The 19,415-nt window shown below is 41.1% G+C and overlaps 1 protein-coding gene across 3 annotated transcripts in view; it reads left to right on the top strand.

Moving 5' to 3' along the window:
- The first annotated feature begins 123 nt into the window (after window positions 1-123).
- SPECC1L (sperm antigen with calponin homology and coiled-coil domains 1 like) overlaps window positions 124-19,415 on the top strand; it is an 85,175-nt gene continuing 65,883 nt past the window's right edge. For all 3 annotated transcript variants that reach the window (XM_053959037.1, XM_053959036.1, XM_053959035.1), the window contains exons 1-2: window positions 124-187; window positions 14,008-14,197. In XM_053959037.1, the coding sequence (XP_053815012.1) occupies window positions 14,045-14,197 (153 nt within the window). In that variant the 5' untranslated portion in view covers window positions 124-187; window positions 14,008-14,044. The remainder of the gene's footprint in view (window positions 188-14,007; window positions 14,198-19,415) is intronic.

The raw sequence follows: 19,415 nt of genomic DNA, 5'->3' as shown, positions 1-19,415 counted from the left end.
ACCCTTTCCCCTCACGGCCCCCGGGCGCGTGCGCGGTGCCGCCAGGGGGCGGGGCGGAGGCGGGCGGAGGGGTCCCTGCCGTGCGCGCGCCCCTCCGCGCCCCCCCCCCCGTCCCGCCGGCCCGGCCCGCGCGGCGCCCCCGGAGCCGGGGCTGCGAAGCAGCGGGAAGGAGGCGGCGGCTGCCCCGGTAAGCGCCGAGCGCCGGCGGGCACAGCCCGGCCCCGACCCTCGCCCGCCCGCCGGGGGGTCGCCCGCGGCCGCGCAGGCTCCGGCAGGGCCTGTGTCCCGCGCCCCGGCCGCAGCGCCTCGCGGCCGCGGGAAGCCCCGGGCTCGGCCCCCTCCTCACCGCCTCCCCCCGAGGGGCCGCGCTGTCACCCCGCGGCGGTGACACCGCCCCGCGCCCGCCTCGGGTACCCCCGCGCCTCAGGGGCCGCCCGCGGCACCCTCCGCCCGGCCTGCCGCGTCCTCCCTGTCACCCGTGTTGCGATGAGCCCGCGGGAGCGCCGCGGGGCAGGCGGGGAGGGAGCGGAGCGCCCGCCGCTCCCGGCTGCCGGGGAGGCGCAGGTTGGCCCGCATTTGCATCCCGCGGTGGAATCATTCGCTGCACGCTGCTGGCTGGTGTCTGTGAGAGGGATGGTGGGTGCGTGTGGAGCTCCCCTGAGGAGAAAGGCGGAGTGCCCGCGTTCAGCAGCTTTCTGGCTGGGTTTTGATGTGTTCGGGAGCACCTTTGTCTGGATTCTCGTCTCATGCTGCTCTGGAGCGCGGTTTTTCTGCCTTTCTAGAGCTGAAAGAGCCTCTAAGTTCCAGATTTGTGCCTGCTGTCTGCCATCCTGTGCCTCACTATTTTAGCTTCCAAGTCTGTCATGACCTCGTATTACTAGGGATGTAGGAAGGCAGGTTCCTATAGCTGGGCCAAAACCGGTCACCAGCCTGTTCTGAGAGGTTCTGTCCGCTGTGTCTTCAGAGAGAAAAACAATGCAGTGCTGTGCTGATGCTCAGCAAACTGCACCCTTCTCTCCACAACAGCATCTGTGACAGCATGAAGTGTCTGTCTGTACTGGGATCTAGAAAACACAGTTCTCTTGTAGCAGAAAATGTGTCATCTAAGTGGTTCTGCTGGGTGAAAAAAGCTCTAAGGAGCTGTGGGTTCTGTTGAAGGGCATAGTCTGTGCAAGCTCTGCTCACCCCAAAAGCAAATATAAACCTGGAGCTGCTTCCTGCTTCATTAATGGTGTGGACTTTGGCTGCTGAAAGATAGGCAAATTAAAGCCACTGGCTGCTTTTAACACTGTGAATCACAGTGTAGTGCTGTAGTAGCTCAGAAGAAGAGAAGCAGTTTCTTCTCTGTCTCCAGCCTAGTTGAGTGTTGTTAGGTAGTTGCTAACAAAAATTAAAAGAGAAGGTCATTGTAAATAGTCTGAGATTAAAACTGGGAAACTGAGATGGGAGTAGTCTCATGTTTCTTGTAACACGGCCACTTCACTTTCAGTTAATGGAAAAACCAGATTCCAGGCTGGTAAATTAGGTGAAGTAAGGAAAAAACTCCCTGATTTCTCAGATATTTTTGTATGGCTGAAGATACATGTCTTTTTCTTTCTTTTTTTTTGAATACGATACATAATTGGGTTTAAAATGTCTCAAATATTTTTAAAAATTTTCTATTTCTGTCAAATAAAGGGCGGTCTAGTTAGATAATGCAGCCCACATTTTCCCAGTTATTTAATCTGCTCAAGCTAATTGTTGACATGTGTTTAGCATGATCATCGGTAAAGATCTGTCTTCTCTCTTTGAGAGGGTGGAGGGTTTGTTATATTAAAGTCTGATGAAGGTGGAACATCACAGTGGGAAAACCTCTGTGCAGGGATTTCTATTACCTTCTGTTGTGATTTGCAGCTCTGGGGTATTTTTAATTTCCCTTTGTGCTCTAGGCTGGTGTGATCTCTGTGGCTTTCCAGGCATCTGCCAAAGGTGTCTTTTGCATCAGGCTGGAGCTAAGGTTTCCCTCAATGGAGAGTGTGTCCATAGCAGCAAATCAAACTTGGGTGTTTGGCTGAGCTCTGGCACGAGCTTGGCCACACATTGTCAGCATGGGCATTGGCATGGCTTGCTTGGGCCAGCTGGCATTTTCCTGAGCCATACCTGGACATCATTTAAAGGTGGCAAATGCCAGGTCTAAAACTTCTTGAGTTTTAGAAGTTTCTGTCTTTAGCACATGTTGGGATAGATATTTTTATGCTGCAAAGATTTAATTGTGCAAAATAAATCTGCTGTACGGTCAACATTTTATGTACTGAAAGATGTATACTTAGAAGTAACATTTTGCAGTCAAATTTGTGCCATTTTTGCTTTACTATTGGTATGAAAGGAAAATAGACTCTCAGTAGGTGGAGGCTATGGAAACTCCTTAGGAGAGTTTTCACTAATGTAATTCAGAAGCTCTTTTTTGACCTTATGATGTTGGAGCCCGTCTTGCCAACAAGGATCCAGTCCTAGCAGTGTGTAATGCTATTAATGGGACTGAATCACTCTTGCTCATTGGGAAAACAGCATAAGAAATGTCAGGCTTGTATTTCCTGGCTTAAAAAATCACCCCATTTAGTCTTACTTTTTCGTCTTTATACTGAAAAAGGGAGAAAGAGCAAGTGTTGGAAGCTGATTTATGTACATAATGGTAGCCTTACATGACTAGTTACAAGGAACCTATTACTTGTTTCTTTTGAGCTTATTCCAACTGAAATGATCAGAGAAGGCACCATTTGGAGCACTTAGCAGTAGTGCAGCCTGGAAGTAATCGCAGGATTCTATCTTTAAACATAAATAATTCATTAGCAGAGTTTTCACACATATGTGCATGATTTTCTTTGGGAAAGAAGATTTTACTGTCCTACACCTACAAGGTAGTATAACTTTTGATCTTCATCAAACATACAACTTTTGATTTTCATCTTCTTGGGGTACTCAGTTTTGCAAAGAACTGACACTATGTTGCAAATCAGTGGCAGAACTAGTAGCTTCCCAAATTGCAGGGAAGAATAATACAGTGATAGATTCTGAAGTTAGGTGAAAGGAGACTTTATGAAGGGTTTCAATCCACGAGGTTTCGGTACAGAAAAAAAAAAATTAGAACAAGTCATTTTTTGCATATTAAATGGTTATAAAGCCACTAAAGCAAAATTTCAGGAGACTAAATAACAAGTTTTTACTTACTTCAGAACTTGGTTTGACATTTTTGAAAGATAAATCTTGCATAAATTTTATTTTCCATCGCTGTGTGCCAGAATGGAGCCAAGGTGATGACTGGCTGCAACTAATTGTTAGATATGCAGATTTATTCAGGAAAATAAACTGAGCACCTAACATGTAGTATTTAAATAATAGTAAAAAAGAATTAAGGTAGAGTTGAAGTACTCGAGTGATGTACTGAATGACATCAGTCTGAAAGTATTTGTATATTTTGGATCCTTGACTTTGGTCATTTAGCCAGTGTGGGTTCCGTGCTCTGCACAGTTAGCTGCAGTGAGTAGTGACTTTCTGTGGGATCTGCAGAGGTGGGTGGGAAGCATGACCAGGGTGCTGGCGTTCTTACCGCTCCCTGAAACTTTCTGTGCTCTTCTTAATGCATTTCTGTGGATGTTCTTAATTAAAAGCACACAGTGGTTTTGGCAGATGGAGCCTTCTTGAAGCTTCGGCTGCAGAATTTCCTTACTGTGTGAGGGTTGGTGCTGGAGAGTATTCAAGCATTGAAATGCTTCAATGTATTTCACTGCTAGAATGTTGGCTGTCTTTGTATGGACAGGTCTTAAGTGACATGGGCAAGTTTATAAAAATGATCTACTAAAGCTTGACTCTCTCTGTTTAGCCTTAGGATTTTTTCTTTTTTTTTTTCTTTTTTTTTTTTCTTTTTACTGAGTTACCAGATTATACTGAGCTAAAATTTTCTTTTATTTAGCAAAGTAAATGACATTGAGGGTTGATAATGGGTGTGCATTTAAAGTAGCATCTGCTGTGCAGTGTCTTTTCAGACAATGGTCTTGCCTGTTTCAATTTGCTCTTCCCTTACAAGTGACCAGCACTTTAAATGGTTAATGGCAAATACTTCCTTCAAGTCCCTGAAGGAATATAGGCTTTTCTGGAAGAGAAAAGGAAAACTAAAGCTACTTTTATAGACATGATTTCTTCCACAAATCTGAGTAACTGTGTACACTTGATGTTTTAGTTTTGTTTTTCTTTCTTTCTGTGACAAAAAAAAAAAAAGAACCTTCTTTCCTTTCAGTGACAGAATCATGCAAAGCTGCTTTGTATCTGCACTTGCTTACATGAGATGGACAATTAATATCTCTTTTGGAAATTATGAACTTCTTAAATCCATACATTGTTGGTAGTTGTTGTCATCAAATTATTCTTGATTTAGGATTTGTAAATATGAGATGCACCCTTGAATGTGGCAATATCATTGGATTGAACTATACTGAGGTCATCAAGAATTAATGTGTTAAAATGAAAACTTTGTGACATAAACTTTTCCCCCATTACTGTTGCTGTTCTTCCTAGTTTTTTACGAAACTACAGGAGAGGGTTTCCTCAACCTGCAGCATGGGTGTGCCTGTGACTTTGGAAAAGTTTAGAGGTGCCATCATCCTGTTCTCTGAAGGTTTTGATAGTTCGCTGGGATAGATATTACTGTAAACAATGTAAATTCTGTTTGTGAAAACTCAGGAAAAATAGTGAAGACATTTTAAAGGGTGTAGATCCAAGTGTGCAGATGAAATTTCAGTCTACTTTGTTTCATATTCAGGACTACATTTGCTGTGTTAAAAACATGAAGTCATACAAATTCTTCTTACAAAAACTTCTTGACAGTTTCCTGAAAATCTTTCTGATGCACACACCTGTAAAAAATAGTGTCTCTCGACAGAAGAAAATTAAATCTATCAGTTATGGACGTTAGTGTTGTAATAGAAAGGATATTTGAAGGAAAAGAAATAGACTTCAGTAGAGCCTTTTTTTAATAGAAAGACTGCATTTTTCTGGAGGAAAAACTATTCTAAGGCCTTCAGTCACACATCAAAGGCTTGCCAGGAAACCTGGAGATCTAGAAGCTTTTCAAAGAAATACCTTAAAAGTGTCTCACAGTGGAAAGTACACTTGTCTTTCCATGAGGATATCAGCACATCAACAGCTCCATCAGCTTGGGATGCTGTGCTGGGTTTTTAGTGCTTTCCCAGGCTTTCTCCCGTGTAGAATCCTGCATTGCTCCAGCAACCAAACTGTCCCAGGGAACAGCGGCTCCAGAAACTGGCTGGTGATTCACCCTTTTCTGGAAGGCTTGGAATAAAGTTTGGAAGAGAAATAGTCTTCCCCAGTCTTTTCCCTGGGGAAGTAAAAAATTACCAGTAGATGGGAACCTCTCCATCCTGTCGCAAGGACTTTTCTTCCATATGACTCAAATTTATGTCCTTGAGCTTCCATGCTGGGGCCGGTAACTGCTCCTCCCTTAGTGATACCAGAGTAGTTAGGAAGGATTTGCATGTGGCTCTGTCTCTGCTCTGTCTGCCAAACCTGAAGCCTTTAAACTATGTAATGAGTGTGCTGTTGACAGATCTTGGAGGTGAGGAAAGATGTGGGCCAGAATTGAAATCTGCAGATAGCCAGGCTTCAGACCCCTCAGTGCCCTGCTTTGTCACGTGGTGATAGCGTAAAAATAACACAGTTCATCTGTGCCCTGGATGAGTGTGGCTTGGAGAGTGTTGGAGGTTTGGTGGTGGGCAGTAAGAGGTTCATTTAAAGCAGGGCTGTTGCTGAGCGGCCAATAGCCTGAAACTGAATTAAAACAAATTTGGGGCTACACCATCTGTGAAAGGATGAGACTTCCTTCTAGTTCCCAGTTCCCAGTCCCGCTGCTTCCTTTGCATAGTATCTAGCAATTAAAAGGTGAGTCAGATCAGTCCTGATCTGTCTGAAAGACCAACTCATCAAAAATGAGCTGTGATCTCTAGAATGGAGAGAAGGGAGAGGACCGAGGAAGGGGTGGGACTGCCTCTTTAGGTGGCAAGGTACAATTAAGTTATTTTCATGGCTAACTTAAGCAAACCCCCAGCAGGCACTTCCCTCCCCCAGCCTTAGCAAGATTGACTGGTGCATGAGCTATTCCCGTTCAGGCCATTTGCTTGGTGCATCTGAGACCAGGATGGTCCTTCTGGGCTTGGGAATCCCAGAGCTGTAAGCACCTGGGGCCTGGGAAGGTCCTCAGGTGATGCATCTCTTTATTGCTTCTTCTGTTCTCTGGGACTTTTTTGTTGCAATGCCTTCAAGAATGTTGTCAGACCAGGTTGGTGGTGAAGTGGACATGGCGAACACCCAGACACCTCCCAGTTCCAGACGTCCAGGCAATAGAAAGTCCTCTAGCTGAGAATTAATCAACTGCTGGTAAGAACAGATCTATCATCATAACCATCCTGGTATCGGGACTTGGAGTGTTTGGGTTTTGCATGAACTGAAGATCTGGTGGAGTGTTTTGGATGAGCATGAGACCTAGTCAAAGTTAATCACTTCTCTTACAGGTTTTACCTGTAGCACACGTGGGCTGGGAGCCACTGGTCTGCCTCCTGAAATGGCTCTTTGCACGTCCTTTCTCTGTCCCCTTCCTGCGATGGGCCCCTGGCTGTTGCCTGCCTTACTCCTCCCTGGGAACTTGATGCAGCAGAAGCCTTTGCAGCAGTTGTTGATACCTGAGTTCAGCTGACAACATTTACACTGGACCAAAGGGAGGAGGTCACCACTGATCGCCTGTTTGAGGCAGCACTTCTGGGAACAGCTGTGCTGGAGAGAGAACATTGCAGTGAAATGTTGTATGCTGAGCCAGTCATTTTGAAAGGGAAGGAAGCTGTAGTGTTGGTTCTACACCTTTTGTTGTGCTGTTGGTTTTCAAATTGACAGGACTGGTTTTGAAAGTACTGCCAGGCATTGTCAGGGGAATTTCCACGTGTGTGTTTGTCAGTAGGACTCATGGCTGTAGGAATCACAGCAATTAACACAGTAAGCATTCTACCAGTGGACTTTGGTTGTTGTGTGAGGAATACAGCATATGCTTAAGGTTATAGGACACTAAATACACCTTTGTAACTGGAAGGTATTGATTTTTGGAGTAACGCTTTAGAGTATGCTTGGAATAACAGGTAAGAGCACTTCCAGTTAATGGAGTTAACTGATCCGGTATCACTTTTTAGATTACTGGGGTTTGTGCTTAAAGCTGGCCAGTCGTTTGGCTGGGAAAATTTGTGTGTTAATTTTTTTTATTTTCCTGGAAAACAAGTGTCAAGGTAGGAGTTAGCTCTGTTTTATCAGAATACTAACCCAAGGCTTTATGGGGAAGGTTGACATGTCTGCTGTTTGTTCAAGCATGTAAAATCTGACATGGAAGTGCAATTGCTACCCAGGAAATAGATATATGCTGCCTCATCTCTTAGTGTGTAGCTTAACGTTTGGATGCAACTGTGAAATTTACCAAAAGGAGTGAAAAATGACAGTGTAACCAAATTACCTGTATTTTCAACACCAAGGAAACAAACCCTACTTAATAGTAAGTAACATGGATGGTGTTTTGATCTGGACTGTGAGCAGCTGTAGTTAATGGGCATCTTAAGGGTACTGAGCTGACATAGAATGTTTTGTAATCAGCTCAACGATGGATACCAGCAAGGTATGGATTTATCTGGTCTTTTATTCTGTTTTTCGAAGCTATAATTTAAAAAGTCTTCTGAAGCTGCAGGCAGTGTAGAAGCTCATGCTGAGACCAAGTTATAGACAGTGTTGCCCTTCCCTGTTGAACAGTTTTTCCATGCTAGTTGATGAACAGTTATTTTTTCTTTCCTTGGTGCTGGTTTGAAATAGCAGTTGTTTGAAATAGGAGCTTGAAAACAAGGCTACATAATTTAATTTTGCTATGAAAGGGCCTTTAGAGCACAGTTTGTGAGTTCAGGAGTTCTGTAAATGTTCCTGTCACTTGTCTGGAATGTTAAGTATTGCAACGGTTACACATCGCTTGCAGCAGCTACAGCTCTGAAGTTTTCTCCAAAGAAGGAGTAAAGAAATTGAGGTGTGCAACAGCCAGTTCTTGCCCAAAGCTCTGGTCTTTCCTCCCTTCTGTTTGAAAGAGAAGTAGCAACAGCAAATGCAGCTTGAAAATAGTGGGTGGATAGCATAACTTAAATGCAGAATTCCCATTTTTGTAATTCCACAACTTGTAATGCAAAACTGTAAAGGCTCTTCAGAATTTTTAAGACCGAAAGAAATAGAAAGGTCTTTTCTCTCAAAATGACTCCCTGCAGCCATTGTTGGAGGAGTGCAGCCCCCTGTGCTCCATCTGTATTGAACTGCAATGCACAGTTGTGTATTCTCCTTGCAGCACAAGTGTGTGCCCACACTGGCACAGGGATCCAGCCCACCTGGAGCTCCTTCCCACCTGCAGCTGTGGGCAGATGCCTTAGGAAGAAACCCAAACCCAAAGTCTTCCCTCCTACCCTGAATGCTCTCCCACCTTGAAGTTAGTTTTGGTTCAGAGGGGTTTCTGAGCCCTTTGTGCTCAGATGTTTAACAGCCATTAGGAAATTTCTGTACATTGTGCATGGCCAATCTCCCCATGTCCTCACACAATATACATTAAAAATACAGCTCACTTTTTTTATTTTGAACCTGGCTATAAATTAATTTGCTGGTCTTTAGTTTTAGTACTGGAAGAGATGATTAACAGCCACTCCCAGTCTGCTTCTCGATGCCATTCCAGATTTGGTAGGATTTTGTCATGTTCTCTGTGAGATGTCTCATGGGAGCTATTATATATCTTTGATCTTAGTTTTGTCCCTTGCTGGATCATTTTAAGATCTGTAAAAAAAAAGTTTTTGGTTTTTTTTTTTAGGTTGAGAGAAGAACTGCACATAGCAATTGAAGTGTTGGTAGATGGGCAAAAAATTGATTGTTGAATGTGATATTTGTGTTTTATGGTTCATTCTTTGTCCATTTCTTTAATAATTTCTAAAATTGCTTTGCTTTTTTTCTTTTCCTTACTCCAAACACTGTACTGATAGTTAAATGAAGCTGTGAATCAGAATGCTGTAGTCTTGCTGAGCAGTATTGATACACTGAGAGCACATTTATGTTTAAAGCTGAGGTTGCTTTCCCCCAGAGATAGATGTGTTTGTGTTTACCTCTATTTAGTTTTGTTTGCTGTTTTTATTGTCCAGTTAGTCTCAGAAGGGTCTTTGTGTTTCCATGGACTCTCCTGTTATCCTTGGTGTCTTAAATTACCTGCTAGCATCAGCAAACTTTCAAGTCACTAAAACTGATGTCTTGATCTTAAGCAATAAAAGAAATGCACTATTTGCTGTGGGCTGCTGGAATCCAGTGGTTTATATATCATGTTTTTGGAATTATTGAGTAAGAGACATTGTTGTAGAGTGCTTGTGCAGCTTGCAGGCTGAAAGTTAAAAGTGTAGAGAGCTGTGTCTCTTTCTAGATAGCTTATTTTGTATTCCAGATATGAAGCTTTTTGGTGTCTGTGCTGTGTCTGTGCAGAGACTTGGGGAAGTTCTGTATCTGTGTTTTACAGGGGCTTGATGAGGCTGTATTTTATAATCTCTTTGCTTTTCTGACTTTTGGGACTGTATAAGTGACCTGAAAACGTCATTCCCTAATTATTTGGGCAAAGTTGTCAGCCTAAATATATCAAAACCAAAGAATTTGTGCAAATAGAGAGGGAAAGTGTACTGAGTATTGTTCTTAGATGTGAGCAATTTCTTCTGTAACTTGGGTATTTGATTTTCCCAAAGTGCTTAGTATTCTCAGATTTCAATGATTGTTTGCTTCTGTTTTTTTAAAATCTCTTAAAAGATAATTCTCAGATTATTTATAATTTTATTAATAATTCACAATTTTTAGTAGGTAGAACTGCTTAATGCCTCTCAATACTTTTGTTGCTTAACCCTCTATTGTCTTCCAGGCACAGGAAACTATATTCTGTATTCTGTACTACTCTTTACTTTTGTGACAGCAATATTAGCATAAACAAGCATATTAAATAATGGATGAGATTAAAATAATCACAGTAAAGAATCATCCCCTCCCTGCCCTGCTTTAGTGCTCGGGGTTCTGAAGAGTAATGCTGAAAGCATTGCATGTTGGCTGGCTGGATGTATCATATCAGTTTACAGTCAGGAGCAGAGCCATGCTATTGGGCAAAACAGTTTTAAATTATTATTTATGCAGTTGTGTTTGCAGCTGGTATAAAGCACAGGACTGGTTTCACATGCCTCCACCAGAGCAGGGAGAGCACTCCTGAGCAAGTTCTCCTGTTTCCTGGACTATGTGTGCTGTGGAGAGAGAGACGGCTGGGAAAGGATACAGGTTAGAGGGAATAGTTACAGTTTAGTTTAGGAATGCAGTCTTTCATCTGATATTTTGGTGCTGTTTTGGCTTTTTTCCATTTTGATTAATTGATACTGTTTGTGCTATCATTAATCAAATGCTTTCCAGTAACGTCTTGTGCGTGTTGATGAGTATTTTCTTTAGTAGTGGCTTTTTTTTTTTCCTTTTTTTTTTTTTTTTTTGTTTGAGGAGGAGGAGGAAGTGTGTATAAAGGGAAAGGAAGTCTTCAGTAATTCTTTCTCTCTCCCTAGGGCAAAATATAAAATACAGTTTTATATGCAGTATTTTCTTTTTAAAACAATAGTGAAATAATATTTTAGTTCTCGTTTGAATGGTTAATGCTGTATGTTACTCTTCAGAAAGCTTCCTTTGGTTAGAGAGTGTTTTATTATTTATTTTTTAATTTATTGGTAAATTTTCTTTACCAATAAATTGGTTGGGCAGAGGCAAGATTATTGTTGATTCTTAGTACTGTTTCTTCCTAAGGAATGTGGTTGTGTTCTTCAGAAGCAAAAAGTAGTTTTTATCTGCCGTACCTGCCTTTTGAGAAACTGGGTGAAGCAGGGCTTTTTCTACTTCCAGTCCCACAATATTGATGTCTTCTGTTTTCAGTGCTGGAACTCCATCTTCTTTTTCCTTCCTGGAGAAGGCAGGAGGGGAGAAATTGGCACAGAGAGGCCATAAATTCACTTCAGGAGTCTTAGTAAGCAGCTGCTTTTAGAACCTGTAATGCTAATTGATGTTTTGTTCTTATTTTGTGTGACTCATTTGTATATTTTTCTCAGTTTTTAAATTCTAATGATGTAAACTTCTTTCATTAGGAAAGTAACTACTAAGATTTAGTTTATCTGGAATTAAAATAGGAACAGTGGTCTCTAAGCCTTCTTGTCCTCTATGTGTCTTTAAATTTTGTGGAAATGTGGTTCTACCTTTGAGTTTCAGTGAATCAAAAATACTGGTCTTGAGTGTCAAATATATGGGTATTTTAAAGGAATGCTGTGATGAAACATGAGGATTATACTTAGCTGACATTGTTGAGTTTTGCTTGCTTCCATCTCTGCTTTGCAGTTGCTATTTTTGAAGCATGTTTTGAACACTGTGGCATGTTTTCAGGAACACTTCTCGTGGATGAGAAACATTTGAGTTCACAGAGTCTTGTCACTGCTGACCCCCTGAGATATCTTGATGCCAGTATAAATGGTTTGTTCTGTAAAAGGTAACGTTAGCCTGCATCTCTTTGAGGCCATCCATCCAGTGGGTTATGTTATTGTCTTACTTGCTGTAATAAACAGATCCAACTGTGTTTACTGTGCATGCAAAGCTCGTGTGTGCTGTGTCTGGCTTTGCAAGGTGTGTCAGGGCTGATGAATGTGCTCTGCAGACGTGAAAAATGTGCCTTGCATACAGCCAGTGCTGGGTGTCTCCATGCCAGCCAGAGCCACGGCTTTATCTACATTGCCAGGCAAGGTTGTCAGGCTTTGCACAAATGTATCACAGTCATATCGCTGCCAGTGCCCTAGCCCTCCTCAGAGCACTGCCTTCTCACTCGGTGAGCTGTCAAAAAGGGATCATCTGACTGACTGGATTTATCACAGGTGTGTAGTTTTCCTTTGGGATAATTTTTTAAATGCAGTCAGCTTTGCTACAAGCTGTGCTCTGAAAATTCATTTGGTTATTCCTCAGGTGTGCTATGGAAAATTTATTTATGTCTGTAAAACATCAAAAATACCACTCAATAGTAAAGATGCCGCTTTTAATAAAGAACTCTACCCTCTTTAGTATTTTTCAGTTTGAGTTTTAGGTTGAATAAGACCAAAAGCACAAGTAAGTGTTTGACTCTTAAAGATGAAAAAGGCAAGAAATAGAAGTGTGGCAACTTAGATGGTAACCAGTGTTACCATCTGCTTCTGGAACCTAGTAGGCAGTCGTACCACTTAATATTATAGCAAGCATATTACCTTCATGGGGCTTTTCTGGTTTGGGTTTTGGTTTTCTAAGGAGTCTCTCATTTCAAATTATCTCTCAGTTATTTAGTCTTCTGTGAAAGTGTCCTGATTACTTGTAGCTATATGGCAGGACTGGTGCATTTTTGACATTGTGGTGATGAAACTGCGACAGCAAACAAAGTTTTCTGTGTCTGTTCATGGCAGCTTTCAGAGCTAAAGGGAATCTGGAAACTATAAACAAATATTTTCAGTGTCTTAAGATGAAGCTTCCTGTTGCTTCTGTTAACAATACTTAGGGATCTGAGGAGGCAAAACTCCTGCAGTTTTACTGACTTTTATCAAAGTCAGAATTGAAATATACTTGTGTGCAGCTGAGGTGGTGCTCAGAAAGAAGGAAAGTGTGTATAAGGGTTTAGTGTGAATTTTATTAGCTAAAATTATTTAGTACTTCTGACCACTGTGTTGTTATGTCAAATGTCTCATGCACACAATCATCAGTCTGCTTTTTGTGCCTTTGAAATGCTTCAGTTTTTAAGAGATGGAAATGACCGGACGTGTTTCCTGTTTCCAGTCAGCTGGGAGATACTGGGCTCAGATAAACCTGGTCACTTACTTCCACCTGGAGTCCCTAAGACTGAAAGTGGAGTGGAGATGTCCTTTTAATCTTCCATCCCATGACATCTGACTCAGGGGTGATGAAGAAAACAGCTGCCAACTCTCACTCTTGCAGGAGGAGAAGATCCTGCTGTGTCTAGTCTTTCTGGTAGCCCATGCTTCAAGTAATAGCTGTTCTGTGGCTGTTCTCTTGTTAGTCTGTGCTTCCTTGGAATCAGCTGCTGTAGTTGTAATACCTGCAGTTTTCTGCTGTGGCTGCTCCTGGTTTGGATAAAGCCAGCTTTGTTTTCTGGACTTTGATCTGTGCTTGTGGGTGGAATGGCAGTGCTGGCAGTTGTCTGCTGTCAGAGACAGCAGGCTGGGCCAGGCTGCAGGAGAGTCCTCACTGCGGGCCGTGGAACCCAGTGAGCTGCTTTGGCTTCCTTCCTGCAGATAATCCTCGTAATCACGCGACTTGTGTTAAATTTTGTGAAGTTCCATGTGTTTATTATTGTGATTTTCAATAACTGAGTTGAAGGAATCTGTATTTTTCAACTTCTTTGGATTTTTGGTACAGTAAGTTTTTCTCCACGACCGCTGTTTTACTGAGCTAGTGGTAATCTTTTCTCAGCTCCAATGTTGTTGGTAGTTAAACTGATGCCTGAATACTCCCACAGTGTGTGTTTTCCTTCCCACAGTCAGAAATAGAAGACATTGCTCCCTAATAAGCCTTTCTTTTGCTGGCTAACGAGTGAACTCAGCAACATGGGTCACTTATAAAATATTCTCAGTTCAGTGCCATTTGTGGAACGAGAACTTAAAAAAATAAAATAATTTGGCGTGGAGCTGTAGGAAATGCTTAGTCCTTAGCAAAAATCTCTTTTAGAAAAAGGCAAAAAACATTGGTCAGTCGCATGCATTTTGTTTGGCCCTAATTTGTAGTCTTTGCTGCTCTTCTGGATTTCTGGTCTTAAATAGAACATTATAAAAAAAGACATTGCTTTTCATCCGTATTTTATATTTAAAGTCTCTTTCTTTCTGCTTGTAGATTTGTTTGTAAATGCATCATAAACAGACAGCCCAGAATGAAGAAAGCAAGCAGGAGTGTTGGCTCAGTGCCCAAAGTGCCTGGAGTAAATAAAGCTCAAACAAGTGAAAAAGCCAAACCAGAAAACGGCTCCTCAGTGTCTGCAGTAACAAAACTCTCCAAAACTGGGACATCAGCATCTCTTTTGAAGGTAATAACCGGTAGAACATTCTGATTATTTGTATTTTTTGCAATAAAGCTTTAAAAAGGGTAGAATTTCCAGGCTTGTCTTTAATGCAGCTTAGACTAGAGGTTGCATAGGTAGCTGGAGGGAATCTGGGTAGTTACAGAGCACCGGGCAGGGTGACAGGATCTTGTGTGTCACTCACGCTGTACTTTCATACTGCAGCATGAGATGCAGAGCAGTGTGCTGTGCAGGACTTGGCTGTTGTGCAAAAGGAGCAGAGTGGAAGTTGTGTTCTGATGAATGTTACTTGTTTGGTGTTATGCTTGAATGGTGTCAGTGACTAATAGGATTTGATGAGAGTTATTTACTAATTCTGAAAAAAGAACTAATGAAGTAGCTAACATGAGAGCTTTTTTATATCGGTGATCTGTGTCGGGTCAGTGCAGCTGAGTTCTTGTGGCTGTTTTGGCTTTTGCTTTGTGTTGAAGTACTGCTTGAGCTGAATTTTCACAAGTTGATTCTTGCTCCCAGAACAAGTTCAAAGGTAGAGGTTTTCTCTTACAGTAGGAAAACAGGGCAGTTTATGGAGGAGCATATGGCTTCCAACAAACAGTGAGACACACTGAGGTGTGCTGCTGTGGAGTTTCACCTGGGAGCAGCCCCACCTGGGTTGGATGGATGGAATGAGCCTGCCTGGTCTGCCTCCTTTTCCTGGCATGGAGACGTGGCTGGACCCAGCTCCTTTTGCTCTCTGCAGCCCAGCATGCAGTGCTGTGCTGCTGCTGCCCTGGAACAAATGAACAGAGCAAGGAACAGGGTGTCCAGCAGGGACCTGAACCATTGTCACTGACACACAGGAAGCCACAAAGGCCGTTTAAGTGACTGGCAAATAAAAATCCAAAATTAAAGAAGTGTAAGAGTTGAGGTCTCTTTGTAATAGCTCTGCAGGGTTACTGAAGTCAAAAGGTGTGTTCCCTTTCTCTTCTTCCTTTTCTTTTATGGAAGAATAGTTAATATTTTTGCTGATGAACTTGCAAGCCAGGTTTCAGGGAGGTTTTCTCCCAGTGCCCCTCCTTTCTTCCATCACCCAATTCATCTTGCAGTTTTCTTAGCTTTAAATAATCTTTTGATGCTTGTTGACACTACATACTTTATATTTCTAGAAACCTCTCAAAGCAACTAAAGTCCTTTGTAGTTTACTTATCAAGTTTCTTATGTCATACCTCTCAGGGAGATAAAGGAGAAGGATGATGTAACACTGAACAGATTTGACCCAGTATGCTTTCACAATTTTACTTATATTACTAACACTTCTGGCTATGTTTTGGTGTGGGATTAGAATTCATGACAATTTATGAGTTTGAGGTACAATGAAAATTTTCTCTCGATTACTAAGGCTTATCTCATGTTTATATTCAACCAGACTTACTCATACAGTTGGATGTATTTTACTTGTGCTGCTGTTGTGCCAACTGTGTGATGAGAGTGATGAATGAGTGTGATGAATCTTCTTTGAGTGTTCTGTACTTATATATATATACATATATATATATACACTTATATAACAAAGTTAGTTGTTTGTGGGACTTTTTGTTTACTGGTACTGACAAATCACATAATTTCTGGCTTGAAAGAAGTATCAATAGAAGTTGCATTTTTATAAATATTGTTTAATATAATGTTATATTTGATATTGTTGATGAAACATTTGGCATATTGTTTTCCTCAGAGGTTGTGGAATATTCTCTTAGAATTGAATTCGTGTGTGTTCAGAATTTCTTTTAATAGTCTTTGACAGAAGAAAAAATCTGGCATTAAATAACTTTATTGCAATGCTTACTAATTTATTCAGTCCTTTGAGTTGGATATTGAGTGAAAGGCCCCTATTAAAGAGTAGAAATACAGTACTACAACAGTCTTAGTTCAGCAGTAATAATGTTGCAAAATGGAAAAATATTTTGTATTTATAGCATCCTCTTCATGATATAACTATAGGCCAGCATTCAGCTTTGAGTGGGCTTCTTTAACTGCATTGTTCCATACATTTGTCCTTTCTTGTAAAGTTTTCAAAATGTGTGGACAATGAGCACAGGAAGAAACTGTGGGACCCACCCTTCAGCAGAGCTGAGCCTGTCCCAGGGTCTGTTTCCCAATGCCCTTGGTCAGTTCCTTCTCTGTAGGTTTTGTCTCCTACATTGCCCAGCACTTGTGTAAATGTTCAGCACCCACACATCCCACAGACATTATTACTACAGAAATTTAACTGCCAGCCACTTTTAATCTGTCAAAAAAAATACTCTACAAATAATGTGTTCTTATTTTTAAGATCATTATTTTTTGACTTCTTCAGCTAATGAGCTTGTGATCCTGCTAACACTCTCAGCTGTAATTAGACAGCAGCTGTACTTCAGACGAATTGCAAAATCCCAGTGTCCCTGAAAAGCCAGGACTTGGAGACCAATATTTGAATATTAAAAATTAGAGTGTGTTTTCAGCATTCATGTGTCTATGCTTCTATTCTGTTTGCAAAATGCAGTAACTTAATTACAGATTGTTGTGAAGTTTGATGTTTGAAAAACTCAAATACAGCAACAACAACCATCAAAGAAAATCTTAGGTAGGAATAATTATATACATAGAAAGGGATTTGAATGAGATGCAGTAAATAGGATATACCTGTTGAGAAACTAAGATGAAATGAATTGTGTAGGTCATTATTCAAGTTTCGTTGCACTGAAAGAAAGTGGTGAGAAGAAAACAGAATATGAATAGTATAATTATAAAGTGGTTTTTAATACAAAAAAGTCAAAATAGGTCTGGATGAGCCTTTCTAATTATGCGATTTTCTAATTTTTCATATTTTAATGTGGGCGTTTTAATGCTAAGCAGGATGGCACAACTCTTAGCAAATGGGAAAAAGTTGTTTGATAAATACACGCCATCGCTTTTGCTTCAATTAAAAAGATATGCTACGAAAATACTTTGATTTTAAAAGTTCTGAACGGTTGCCATTGTGGAGCATTAAGAAGAGAGCTGCTGGTTTGTAATTTTTCCAAAGCTTTGCTAGATAGTTTTCTTTGCCAAGAGTATAATGTTACAGCTTTGAGAAACTGTTTACTAATTGGCTGCAGAGGAGGCAGTGCCTTCCAACCTAGACCAGAAATAGTTTATGGGTAAGTCAGAAGAAGAATGGCTGTCTTAAATTCCTTTGTTCAGCAAGGACTGCAGATGACTAATGTCTGAACGTGTGTATTTTACTTAGCGTTTTTTTTTCTTCAAGCTGAGTCACATCTTGACCTATTTGGCTTGATAACATGTATTTGTACTCTAAGTGTCTAAAAGTTTAATCTAATTTCCCCAGTCTTTCAGCAGGGTAAAGATGCTGACAGCTCATAGTCTGTTTGAACTGTCACGTTTGCAGGCGGGTGGGCAGATCCAGCAGCAAAGCAGAAAATTGCTGTTCTGAGCCTTTTTGTAATACCTTGGTTTGGGCAATAGTTCCACAGGGTTGTTTCTCTCCCCCTGTGCACCCATGCCCACAAAGTGAATTTCAATTAGATACAAAATGTAATCAGATCACAGGTAAAGCAGGATTGTTGTACACCAGTAGTTTGTGCTCAGCCCGTCCTCCCCACATGAGATGGGTGGGCTTTATGGCTTTTGTAGCTCTCTGATATTTCTGCTTTCCTATTTATATTTCCACTGCCTGTGCCTGTTTGCATGGCTGTTTGACATGGCAGATCAAGGAGCTGGTCTGACTCCTGGGAGGAAAGAGCCCTTGGAAAAGCCTTGTTTGCACAGCAAACAATGGCATTTCCACAGCAGAAAAGCCAGCTTTAGATGCACATCAGACTAGATCCTTGGAGTGATTTCTTTTCTTCCAGCCTTTTATAAACCTTCTCAGAAAGCTACACCATTTCTGACATGATTCAATACAAACATTCTTGTCCTAGAGGATTTTACCCTTACAAATAGATGTTTCTATCTGTAAATTTTCTATATTTCTCTCAACTGCATGCAGAGCAAATATGTTCTCCTCCCAAAGCTCCCTTTTGTTTTGTAGCTGCTCTTTGTAAATGGCACAGATCCCATCCATGCTCTTTCCACAGTGCTGTGATCAGTGTTCCTAGCTGTTCTGGAATTGGCATTTGCAAAAAGAGACTGTAGAGAATAGAGTGACATGCAACTATTGTTTTAATTAAGCAAGTGCACCTTTATTCTAAATGTATAGAATTGTAATGTTTGCAGTATAGTTTTTAACATGGACGTGTGTGGGAGCTGGAAGTTACAAACTTGCAGACATGATGGAAAGCAACTGGTTAACTCCTAAGCACTACCTTTTAGCTGGGATGTTGGAGGAGAGTTCAAATGTGTTATCCAGCTGAATAATACAGTTGCTCAAGGAATGCTGCTAGCACAGCTGTTTCCTTTTAATTTTCCTCATATAATGGGAAAAATGTTGAGCACATTGTGATTTCCACCATTTGAAAAATTGTATTTTAAAGAGTATAAAGTCTGCCAATTAATGCTTAAGAGCTTAGTATTTCTAGACTTTGCTTTATTCTGAAAGATGTATTCTCTGCTTGGGAGACTGGTTGTTGAGAATCCTGTGCTTGCTGCCTTGTCACATTCCAGGGAGCTTTTGTGGCTAACAGTAGTTTCAGGAACAATCATATGAGGTTAGACAAAAAGTCCATCAAACAAATACCCCATCTCTTAAAATTCCCTAGAAAAGAGCTTGAAAGCAAGGCAAGGATATATGGTGAGAGTGGCTTTTCCTCTGCCTCTGTCCTAGTTTTTAGTGATCTGTAGCTTAGTATTTTGAGCTAGAAATTGTATTTTGCTAATGTTGGATTGATTTTTGTTCTTCTTTGATTTGAGCTTTTTGTTGTGAATTTGTCCACCAGAACATATTTGATCATACTCAATTGAAGGATATTGTACTAACTTCCTGGTATTTGGTGGTTTAATTATCTAAGAATTGCCTTCATTTTTATGCATAAGCAAACTTTCAGTCAAAATTGAGACATTTTACACTATGATGTTTTACTGGGCTTTAATTGATTTTTTTTTTTAAATTTTCTCCTCGGTACTGAAAGATTAAGAATTTCTGGGGGGGAGAGAAGTCTCAGTTTCAAGGCTGACTCATATGTAAGGAGTTAAAGTTCCATTTCAGTTTACTGACTGCACAGTGCAGTGCACTTACACTTTTCAGCATTCTTGCATAGGCACATGACTTGTC

Source organism: Vidua chalybeata, chromosome 18 (genome assembly GCF_026979565.1).
Source record: "Vidua chalybeata isolate OUT-0048 chromosome 18, bVidCha1 merged haplotype, whole genome shotgun sequence".
NCBI classification, from domain to species: domain Eukaryota; kingdom Metazoa; phylum Chordata; class Aves; order Passeriformes; family Viduidae; genus Vidua; species Vidua chalybeata.
Note: the sequence above shows the minus strand (reverse complement) of the source record. Positions and strands in the feature narration are given on the sequence as shown.